The sequence below is a fragment of the Medicago sativa genome, chromosome 3 (genome assembly GCF_051527215.1).
Source record: "Medicago sativa cultivar Bolivia chromosome 3, Bolivia_mono, whole genome shotgun sequence".
Classification (NCBI taxonomy): domain Eukaryota; kingdom Viridiplantae; phylum Streptophyta; class Magnoliopsida; order Fabales; family Fabaceae; genus Medicago; species Medicago sativa.
In genome coordinates, this window is record NC_140751.1 from 90,380,485 (window position 1) to 90,392,613 (window position 12,129).

At 32.2% G+C, this 12,129-nt stretch overlaps 1 protein-coding gene and 1 pseudogene across 2 annotated transcripts; both read right to left on the bottom strand.

Moving 5' to 3' along the window:
- Positions 1-4,063: 4,063 nt before the first annotated feature.
- LOC146941786 (uncharacterized) lies at positions 4,064-7,616 on the bottom strand (annotated as a pseudogene). Its single transcript, XR_015030036.1, has 9 exons — positions 7,604-7,616; positions 7,471-7,532; positions 7,224-7,289; positions 6,306-6,342; positions 6,127-6,172; positions 5,680-5,811; positions 5,429-5,560; positions 4,761-5,162; positions 4,064-4,219 (listed from the first exon to the last, which is right to left on the bottom strand). The product of XR_015030036.1 is annotated as an uncharacterized LOC146941786 (transcript).
- Positions 7,617-7,747: 131 nt separating this feature from the next.
- LOC146941787 (uncharacterized) lies at positions 7,748-10,804 on the bottom strand. The gene is made up of 7 exons (XM_085755629.1): positions 10,577-10,804; positions 9,852-9,913; positions 9,369-9,411; positions 9,177-9,267; positions 8,440-8,545; positions 7,984-8,039; positions 7,748-7,824 (listed from the first exon to the last, which is right to left on the bottom strand). The coding sequence occupies exons 2-6, from the start codon at positions 9,911-9,913 to the stop codon at positions 8,027-8,029; spliced, it is 315 nt and encodes a 104-aa protein (XP_085611755.1). The 5' UTR covers positions 10,577-10,804; the 3' UTR covers positions 7,748-7,824; positions 7,984-8,026.
- Positions 10,805-12,129: the final 1,325 nt, after the last annotated feature.

Sequence of the window (12,129 nt, forward strand, 5' to 3'; positions counted from 1 at the left end):
CCCCTTATCCTGTGCAATTTTGCACAGGTTAGAAAAACCCATCAAACAATAAGACAGTTTTTGGCTTTCATACTTCTACTAGTTTTGGATAAAAACTCATTTGTTGTAATTATATATATATATATATATATATATATATATATATATATATATATATATATATATATATATATATGAGGGGTGATATTTTGACTCCAAGAGTAAGTGTAATATCTTACTCCAAATCATGACATTTAATTTCAATTTTGATTAATGACTTAGATTAATTGATATGGTATGTTTTAATTCCATTTTCTATTGTAGTCAACACTTATCACCACAAAATAACAAAACAATAAATGTCATTTAATTGATTGATTTTTTTTGTTCTTCTCCCATTGTTTTTTTTTTCACGTTAAAAGAATTTTTGTGGGTTAATGGTAAAATAAACATCAAAGTTTTTTATTTGACCACAATTTTTTTTCTTCTCCATTTATTTTTTTTACGCTAAAAAAAATTGCATATATAAAAAAATTTAAGCAAAAATAGTAAAACTCTTTCTATTGTAAATGAATTGGATATAAGAAAAGACTGGGGTTACTTCCTCAATCATATTTTTTTTTCATGACAGATTAGTACAAAAATGTGTGTTTACAAAAAATATAAAAAAAGATCAGGATTATAATAAAGAAACCAAATAAAATATGTGGTATAAAAAATAGTAACGGTAGAAGAATAAATATACAATTCATTAAATTTTACAATTGTTTTATTTAAAAAAAATATATGTGCAATTTTTTTAGCGTAAAAAAAGTAAAGGGATAAGAAAAAAAATTTGTAGTCAAATAAAAAACTTTGATGTTTAGTTTACCATTAACCCTCAAAAATTCTTTTAACGTGAAAACAAAAAAAAAAGCAATGGGAGAAGAAAAAAAAAATCAATCAATTAAATGACATTTATTGTTTTTTTATTTTGTAGTGATAAGTGTTGACTACAATAGAAATTGAAATTAAAGCCTACCATATCAATTAATCTAAGCCATTAATCAAAATTGCAATTAAAGGTCAAGATTTGGAGTAAGTTATTACACTTACTCTTGGAGTCAAAATATCACCCCTCTATATATATATATATATATATATATATATATATATATATATATATATATATATATATATATTATATGGGATTTGCTAGAACACACCCACTAGTTTTTATGTGAGAGTGTTTTAGCAAAGCTACATCTTAGGGTGTATTTAACCACTTTTTAGTTATTCACTTGCTAAAATACTCCTTCTAAAAAGTAAGTGGGTGTATCCTAGCAAACCCCTATAGGATTTGCTAGAACACACCCACTTGTTTTTGTTAGAAGGTGTGTTATAACAACATACACCTTAAGGTGTATTTATTAACTTTTTAGTTATAACTTGCTAAAACACTCCCACATAAAAACTAGTGGGTGTGTTCTAGCAAACCCCTATATATATATATATATATTATTGGAATAATTAATTACAAAATATACTTACTTAATTATTCAAATAAAAAAAACACTGTTTAGGGTAGCCAAAGCTACCCATAAACACTCATAGCTTCGCCTCTGCTTGTGTTCAAATTCTCTTTGGCGGGGGTACATGAGAAATGACTAAAAAAAATCGTTCTTAATTTATTAAAATCAAATGTATTATTTTGAAAAGCTCATAGTGTTTGCAGGATAAAGATAAAACCGATGGTGTATGAAGTTTAATCAATATATCACCCTTGACAAAATAAATGAAGTTTCTGTCCATTTCTTTAATCAATATATCACCCTTGAGAAATGACTAAAACCCTCGTTGCAATGGTTTGGGTGCTTGTATGGGTTGGAGTTTGCAAGCACCAAAACATGTTTGGGGGATTTTGGGTTAACGTGGGTTGCTGCCGTGGTTTTATAGAAAACGTGGGTCGAAAAAACGCTGAAGCAAACATGCTATGAGTCTCTGTCCATTTCTTTAATCAAATGTATCACCCTTGACAAAATAAATGAAGTTTGAACCCCAGGATGCAGTGGAGTGATGAGAGACTCAAACAAAGACTTAAATTTAGCTTTTGCAGTGAAATTAGGGGATTATGATTCTGTTACCGCAACTAAACTATTAGCAATTTTAATGACATTATTTTGGTGTTGTTGCTGAATTTTGTAAATTTGTTTTTCTAACCTATAGAGTAGACACTCTCGCTAGTTTTTGTTAGATGTTGCTAGTTTTTTGTTTGGGGTAATCCCTTTTTCATCATAAACTAGTTACAAACCCGTGCTTCGCACGGGGGTTAGCTACTTTTTTGACAAAATATTATATCAGACGGATAGATTGCAAAATGACAGATAATTATAAACCATAACACAATATTTAGAATACTCCTGCATCACGGGTTAGAAAATGAAATGTTCAAAACAGCTTATCACGAGTAACAAATGAAAACGTCAAGGATTTTATTTGTAGAGAGAGATACAAAGCAAGTTGCAGCGAAGACAACAATTGAGAAGGCTAAACGTGCATTGGAAAAGTAGTGCCTTTCAACAACTCAATAATTGTAAAGTTAATTTAGTAGAATAATTGTGAACTGTGTACTTGATCTGATCCACCACCCGTAAATAACAAATAACAGCTAGAAGAAAAAAGATACTATCAATATGATGTACAGAACATCCCAGCACCCACATAAACATGAAAGAAAAACATTAAATGAGATATATCATTCAAAAAATCTCCTTCTACAATAAATACCTCATTTCATCTAACAGAGCATATCCTCCTTTTCAATCTTAAAACATCTCTCTTCTAATCTATATTCAAACATATTCCAGATTACTTAAAAAATAAGAAGAAATAAGCATAAAAGATTTCATACACAATGGCAATTAAAAATACTTTAATTTAAATTGAAAAGAAAAAAAACATGAGATCCTCCTAATTCTTTACACAGCATTGCAGAATCCTAAATTCATACACAGTGGCAACATATCAAAATCGGTTTTTGTTTGGCCTATTAGGGGGTAAAACACAACAAAAATTTTTTACAGGGGGGTAAATAAAAAAAAATTACAGGTGGAAAACCGGAAATGACCTATATTACAGGGGGTAAAGACCTATTACCCTAAAAAAAATATATTCATATTGTATATGAAGGAAAATGAAAAATCATGTTCCCATAAATTATCAAGGAAAATACATGGTTTTGGACTGACTTATATTTTTTAAAGATACAAACAATACAAGAATACATGTTAAATACATGATAAAGAATTTATATTTGTTATATTGTTTGTATCTTTAAAAAAGATAAGTATAGTTTGCACACTATTAAATGCAAAATATCTATTATCTATACCTATAATTTTACTAAAAATTTCATAAAAGTTAATGTTCGTACTTTATACGCATTAGCGTAATAAAAAAAGCTTGACAGGACTGAATGCTAGTAAAACACATAGAAACTCGAGTTTTCTAACTCTTAAGTCCTTCTTGAGCAGTATACTACTCATTGAGACTGAAATTTATGTCTTTTGGAGCTAACGGGTTCAATATATATCTAGCATGATAAGATTTGAAGCTCTTCTAAAATTGTCGCAGCTTAATAAGATTGCAATTACTCACTGTCCTAGCTTGTCATCGTTAAAGGACAGATCCTCTTACATACCACCTTCAAATTCTTCCAACATTAGGTTGTACTAAACTAAACTATACCTCAGTATATAAGAGTTAATACTTCATAAACAACATTCATCAAAAGAGAGCATATAAGTGATTGATAACATTTGAGAGCATGAATGCCAAATCAGTAGGAATTGAAAGTAATTGCTATTAGTTGTAATGTTTAATGTATCCTAAGATTTCAAAATGAAATTACAATAGTAGATTGAACAACATATGCAGTAATCATATGTTCAAGCACTCATTGTGATCACCATCCAGTCCGTTTGCAAAGAGAGGTTAACCGCAACAGACTCTGAAGCTTTATCTTGCACATAATTGGATTGTGCAACCTTTTTTTATCATTACAATCCTTAGCTACCTTTTCAGATCAGGCCAGAGTGGAAATGCAGGATTGATTCCAAAAATTCAGGACAGAACAGGAAGTTCAACCTTGTCAGAAGAAAAGAAACTGACCCTTCCTTCTGTGACCAGACAAATTTTCAATGGAATGCCACCATATTATTTCTCAACAGCTTCAATTTTTGCTCCAGATGGAGGATGACCCCTAACAAAATACACATGAAATGACTGATTTAATAGATTTTCTAAAACCAGATAAAGGAGTAAAATGAAGGAATGCTAGAGCTAATGACAAATTTGCATAGTTGTTCACGTACAACGACCGAAAAATCAGTTTGGACTTTTTTAGTTAAAATTTTTAAATGAATACACCTAATGTGTCCTAAGTCCACACATCACTCATAGGCTTTGTTTGGGAGTTTGGAAGGGAGGGGAGGGTTTTGGAAAAAAGGAAGGAGAGAGTGGAAGAAATAGACAAACTCCGCACATCACTCTTAATAAAAAGAAATTTAAGGTATTACTCCAAAATGCCTAATAATTACTCAAGAAAGCTATGAAGCACACAATTTACAATAGGAAATGGCAATTGTATCTGACAAAAGTTATTTTTAGAGATTAAATTGTAATTTCCTATTGTGGAAAGAGATTTTTAGGCCATTGCATTAGGACATTAAATTGATCACTTAACAATAAAATGTTTGAATCTAAAGTAATCACGCTGATATGATCAAAGATTTAATATATACCTAGACAAATGCAGCAGAAAATGTGGATCGCCGGGATAAGACTTTCTAAACCTGTTGTTAGGAAGATACACATCAAAATCTGGATTGAAATCGTTAATCTTCAAGTCACCAAATAACTTATCGATGGAAACCTCGAATTTGGAAACCATGTCTACTAATTCTTTGCGTTCTTCTGTTCCTTCAAGATCAGAAAATATAAGAAAACTTCTGATACTTTTCAAACTCCAAGCAACATCATGCCGCGCAATTATGTAGCCAAGAGACTTGAGGTGCCTGTAAGCCTCAAAAAGCTCCCAACAACATCCAAACATCCCACTATCAACTTTTTCATACATTTCTTTTAGAGATACAGTTCTATCACCATGATCTAATAGATCTAAGGCTTCTAGTTCCATAAGATACCTGTGACAAATCAAAATTTACGTAAATATAAGTTTTCAAAACATTTTATCCTATCAAAAATGTATTATTACAAATTCCTTTTTCAGCTAATTTTGCATCTAACACACATCATATTATCTCACAAAAATTGTACATCTAACTATATAATTTGTTTCTTACACAAGGATATGGATTTAAGTACTGTGAATTCTCCCTACTTGTAAAATTTCACAAGTAGAATGTAAATAAAAAAAATAAAAAAAAAGATGGCATATGATATAACTTACAAAGTTTCCTCAATTGAAGTGTAAATCTTGCCATTACGAACAATTCCAGTTGTTACCCACATTTTTCCATTCTTTTCACACACTTCTGTCATTCCCATCTCTTCATTCCATCTTCCTTTTGATTTTGTGTTCCTGGAAGATGAAATGCAAAGAAAACATTCATTTTGAATATAATACTAAAGTGAAGAGAAGGGAAGTAGAGCCAGAAATATTTTCAGTACTAAGGCAACCATTGTTAAAACATATGTGACCTGAATTGCAAACTGGGCAAGGAAGTTGGTGAAAAGTGAAAGTCTTATTCATCATCACTTGCAATTTGCAAATAGACCTCCTCCTCATCATCATCATCAATATCTTCATTTAAAGAACATTCCTGCCACCCCCCCTGGAAAAGTACTTAGTCTTCAGTAAGAAATAAATAACAACAAAATCATCTCTCAAAAATATAAGCCACCAACTTGTATCCTATCTAAATGCGAAAACAGAATGGAGAAATATGAAAATTTCATGTAACATGTTTTTCAACGTTGTTACCAAAGCATGCGAAAAAAACAAAGAAACCATATGTGCAACACATTCAAACTCGATTCAGCCATGTCTTGAACAGAAGATCAACAAATTCAAAGTGTTCAAATTGTACCTTTAGTTCAGCCATGTCTTGAACAGAAGATCAACAAATTTAAAGTGTTCAAATTGTACCTTCAGCACTTGCTTGAAGAAGAGACTCATCAGTTTTACAAAAACCTAAATCAGAATAAAAACACAATTCAAATTCTATATAAAAGAAAATAAAGAATAGGAGTATTCCACACAAGATTCCATTTGGCAGCTAACAAAAAGGGGGAGTCGATAAAGAAATGGTACATGGAATGCTTACCATCGAGTATAGATCTTTCAGCAGTCTTTACATCTAACTGAAACACAACACGGTCGAGAGAAAAGATGAGAAGGCAAATATAAGAATTAGAGAGCAAGAGACAGGTGAGATAAATAAATCAAGTTTGAAACAAATATCCAGAGAAGCCCGTAAAAATTCATTTCAAAGTTCAAACATTCTATTTTTCATATGATAGGTCATCATCTGTTTTTTATCCATAAAACTGAATGTTAGGTTTTGTTACTTAACAAACAACATTTAGAACAGTGTTGTCAATTGCGGATCACAGAAAATAGTGTTTTTTTTTCAAATTCCTCTACACTACAGTTCTATACCGCTGCCTCTATAACCACTATTTGACATAACACTTGTATAAAATTGCGTATTGCTGAACAATTTGTTCAAATTCCGCTGTGCTGTAGCTCTATAGAGCGCTTATTTGACAACAATGGCTTAGAATTTACGATAACCTATTCCTACCCAATCCTTTTTTATGAAGAAAAAAACTAATTAAAGATTTAGAGTCAGTCATAGTGTTGATACATAGGCTCTAATATTCAATAGCTCATGTAAACTAAACCCGGTAGAATTATAACATTACAAAGCATATCTATACTGATTATACTTAGTCACTCATTCAATTGGTTTATGTCTTATTTCTTGCTACCTTGGCCAGCTAAAAGATAAATAAGTTTAAGTTCCAAAAAATAAGCATATTACTCTCTGAAGTATGGTTGAACAGTTCTCTTTAACTGATTTTTCAAAAGGATCATACAACTTACATTTCAATGTCAGCAAATCAAATTCAAAACATTTTTTTATCTGCATTACAAAATAAAAAAATACACATTTTTGAATTTTTTGAAAGAAAAAAAAGTACCAATTTCTACAAATTGTTGGGGTTGAACCAAAACTAACATCATGCTTGACCTCTTCTTCTACTTTCTCAACTTTCTCTTCTCTTCCAGCTGCTCTTTGCATGAACTATCTAACACCAAAACAAAACAAATCAAAGAACAACATCATTAATCAGAACATGAATTCTCACTCAATGAATCATGAATTTTCTGTCTACATCATTAATTCAAAGAAATATATTATATAATATATTCACCAAAATGATTTGTTCAAAACATATGTATCTTATAATTATCTCTGAACTAACCTGATGTATCCTCTCTTTGACCACTGGCATATGGCCTGTTAACTTTGATAGGTTGCCCGAATCTACAAACCATTGAATTTAACTAAGTGTAAATCCAAACAACCTAACACAATTATAGAAGAATTGCACTTACAGATGCCTTCCATTGAGAGTTAATATGGCCAAAGCAGCAGATATGCGATCGAGGTAATGAATGAATATCATCCATTCTGTTACAAATCCATAGTATTTCAAATCAATATTTTGACAAAGACACATGCATATACAAAAATATGCATTCTCTTTCCTAAAAAGTTTACATCCTTCAACTGGACCAGTACCAGCAAAACCTTCTTGCAGAAGTGGCTCAGTTACCTGTGTATGGACGTTGATCAATTGATTAAGTATACGTCTAGTAATAGAACTAAAGTAAAATATCAATCACAGTCTACTAAAGAAACAAAGAACGTAAAATAATCAAAACAGAAATACAAATGAACAAATGCCATGCTCTAATCAGGATCAGAACTTAACTGCAATTGATGATTTGGATATGTATTTTATGTGACTTAACTATCTACCTTAGGCACCTGTTGAAAAACACAAAGCAGTGTCATTCTAAGAAACCAAACACTTAACTAATGTTACTGCCATTTCTTATCAGACCTAAAACAAAAGAAAACAATAGGAAACACTTGTCATTTGTTGTTGATTTTGCTGTGAAGATATCTTGAGAATGAATGATTCAAACTCATAGCTCCTGCAATTGGAATTTGCAGCTATGTGCCTATCAAATGCAGTTATCACCAACAATTTTGGCTTTAGTAAATGCAACCATGTGTTTATAAAATAAAGTTATCACATACTCATCAAATAGTGAAGGAAATTAATATCAGGTTCAGTAATATAAAAAACTAATCAATAAAACTACAAATTTCTATGAGCTCATTTGTTCATTGAATGAAATAATTATAGATAAAGCATTCATACCAATCATAATCATGCTTTCCTCCTTCTACAGATGACAACACATCCTCAATTCCAATTCGAGCCTGTTTTGCTCCTCCAACTGATAGTCTCGCCAATTTAACAGAAACTAAATCCACAAATAGCAAAATCACTTCATATCATAAGAAAATAGAAACAAAACAAAAACTGCTAAAACCATATACTAAAGCAACCAAATTCAGAGAAAGTTATTGAAATTAGTGTTGAGCAATCAATTACAGGTTGACATATCTATGATCTTAGAGCCTAACTACTATGCAAAGTTACATTTGTTCTATGATAGCAGAAACCCGTGCTTCGCCTTATCAATTAGTACTATGAAGGTTTCTGCTAATTAGGGAAAAATTGAATTAGTTACATGTGTTGTAGGTTCACAAACTTCACCTTAATTAGCCTAACATCTATCAGAATACCATCAGGAGGGCTATGAACAGAAACCTTCATAGTACTACTTTTGGGACGAACAAAATGTTAGGACATGTTTTTTAAGAGAGATGCTGAAACAAATGAGCTGCTTATTAGGACCTAACTAACGAAAATTATATGTGTATTCGACCTTCACTAACTAACTTTTCATAAAAAGGGAAAATGACCATAAGTTTCTGGACATTGTAGATAAATTTCCCAATGGCACAATGTAATTCAATATCTTGATTTGGTGTCAAATGACGAATTGTTCGAATTAAAGCATCTACTATAAACAAACAATCAGTACTCACAAGGTCCCTTCCCATTTATACTGATAAGGTCCCTTCCCATTGATAAGAGCACCATCTGGTATTCCAAGGTCTTTTCCACCGTCAAGTGAGCCTATATTTATCAAACAAACATACAAAATAGCAATCAAATATCAATAAAAACACATGTTCAAAATTTATAGAAGAAAGTTTAAATGAAAGGCAATAACTAACCGTGTAGTCCTCATTATACCAATCATAATGAAAATTACGTTGTCTGGCTGCGCAAAAGGAAACCCGTCCCAACAAAGAACAGAAAATACAAAGATGAAACCCTTTAAAAATGAAAAACACATCTTTTTAAAAGAGACAATAAAACAACACTCAAACTCAAGAACATGCAAATATGTTAACCCTATGATCCTAAAAATGTAATGAACTATATAAAAAAAAAAACTAAATCAAATCCAGAGAACTGAAAAAATAATCTCTTTTAGGTTAAAAAGATACCACAAAAACCATGCAATGATCATACACTATACATTCTATCTATCAGAACCAATCATTCACAAAATTCATCCTTTGAGAAGGATAATTACATGAAAATCCAGACACAATCCAGACACAATCGAAAAAATAACATAAGCAAAACCCAGAAAATCAAAACAGTACATTCAAAGAATAATAAAACCCAGAATAATCAACTGTTAAATTAACCTTTGTTGACTGCTTGCCATCATATCAGAAGTTGCTTGTCCATCCTCAAATTCATTGTCCATCTAAAAAAACAAAATAATCAAACCCAGAATGAGAATAAAAAAATCACAAAATAATCAAACCCAAAATAATCCAACAACATTAATTAGCATAATCCAGAATCAAAAAATCAATAAAAAACAAAATAATCGAACCCATAAAATCACAAAAAAAACCAATGAACACAAAATCATAGAAACAACCTGCAACATGCAACCCTAATCAAAAACTTTAATAACATTGTTTTGGCTACTTTATTTTAATTCCAGAAATTCCTTCACCATCTTTTCCTCTACTATTAATCCCCATCATAAACACAAACCAAAGTGTTTATTTTAATTCCAGAAATTCCTTCACCATCTTTTCCTCTACTATTAATCCCCATCATAAACACAAACCAAAGTGAAACACAAAATTAGGGCACAAAATTAATTTCAAATCAAATTAAATTCAAATCAAACATAACCCTAATGAAATTCAACAACAATTTCATTGAATTCAAATTCAACAATTCAACAGTGAAATACAAAATTAGGGCACAAAACTAATCCCAACAGACAACAAACCTGAATCACTAAAACAAACCCTAAAATCAAGAAATCAAACCCTATAATCAATAAAACAATTTTATGAACACATGCAAGCAAAATTACAACCGAAACAGATAAAATTTCTGGAAAACAAACCTTTGATAATGAAGGAAAACTGAAGAAGAGGCAGATTCCTTGATTGAATGTAGAATTTCCTTTGATGATTATTGATTGTGAGATGATTGCATGTTGATTTTGTTGATGTTTGAGTGAAGATTGGTGGAGCCGCCGTTTTTCGCCGGAGAAGGGAGGATCGTTTTTTGTTCTCTCTCGTCCCCCCCCTTCTTTCTCCCGTGTTCCCGTTTCTGTCACCCTTTTCTTTTTTTTTTCTTTTTTTTCTTTTCACATATATATAGCCAAGGGGAGCTTCAATTACCAATTTACCAAAATGCCCTTAATAAGGGCAAAATCGTAAAAAACACGGACTATTATTTTCCTGTCTGGTTTAGTAGAAGCTAAAAACCACAGCACACATCATCATAGAGTTGCACAAAGTCACACATCAGATATTAACAATGATCCACGTGGGTCTAGCTAGAAAACAAACAATTCAACGGCTTGGCCACAGTAGAAAGCAAATGAATGTACAGCTAGACAATTACAAGGCAAAAAAAGAGAAAACATGGAACGCATCCTAGGTACTAATGTAAGGTAAATCACTGACCAACCTCATCAAGTGTCAATTAACGGATTCAAATCCTCTTTTCCCTTTTCCTTTTCTCTTTCACATATCACTAATCAATTAAACTAGCATAATTATGCACTTTAATTTTCCTGTTAGGTTTCCTTTTTTTAATAAATCAAAAATCAAAATATGTGTGAGCTTAAGTGATCAATGAAATCCACCAAATACCAGATAATTTGGAGAATTCAAACTAAAAACGATTTTTTGTTAGACTTTATTTACCTTCCAAGAAAATTTCAGATGAAAATAACACTTTTTTTCTTAAAAATCAAGAGGGTTATTGTAACACCCACAACATGGCCCAGTAACAGTGCTGGGTAGCCCATAGTGGAAGTCGGCCAAGGCCGGGTAGCCCATAGTGGAAGTCGGCCAAGGCCGGGTAGCCCAGGGAAGTCTGGCTGTTACAAGGCACACGTTGATAGGAGGAACCGAATCACATCGGAATGAGAGGGATCCAGAGGCCGTGTAGGTATGGGACTACATGGTTGAAGGAAGGCTTATAAGAATTGTTAGGTACTACCCATATCAACAAGATGCATCTTCTTTTCGGGAGCTCAATCATAGGAACTCCACAGTTAAGCGTGCTTGGCTTGGAGTAGTACTAGGATGGGTGACCTACCGGGAAGTTTCCCGATAAGCATGTGAGTGAGGACAAAGCATGCTGAAAAGACTCGTGTTAGTTTGTGGGGTTAGTCGGCAGTCATGTAAGCAGTCTGGGATGTTACAGTTATTATCACGAACAAAAGAAAGTAACCTATGGGTGGGTTGGAAAGAAATGTGAATGGAACCGTTGGCTTCAAATTCTAACAGGCTGGGCTATGTAACTGGCTAGTAGGCCCGCCGTGTTTGGTAGAGAGTCAAATAACACCGTTATTTCCGGGCCATGGACCCACTTAATGGCCTGTTGAGCCCAGATTCCAATCTGGCACAGACTGGTCCTTCTCATCCGCCCCACTCTTTATAA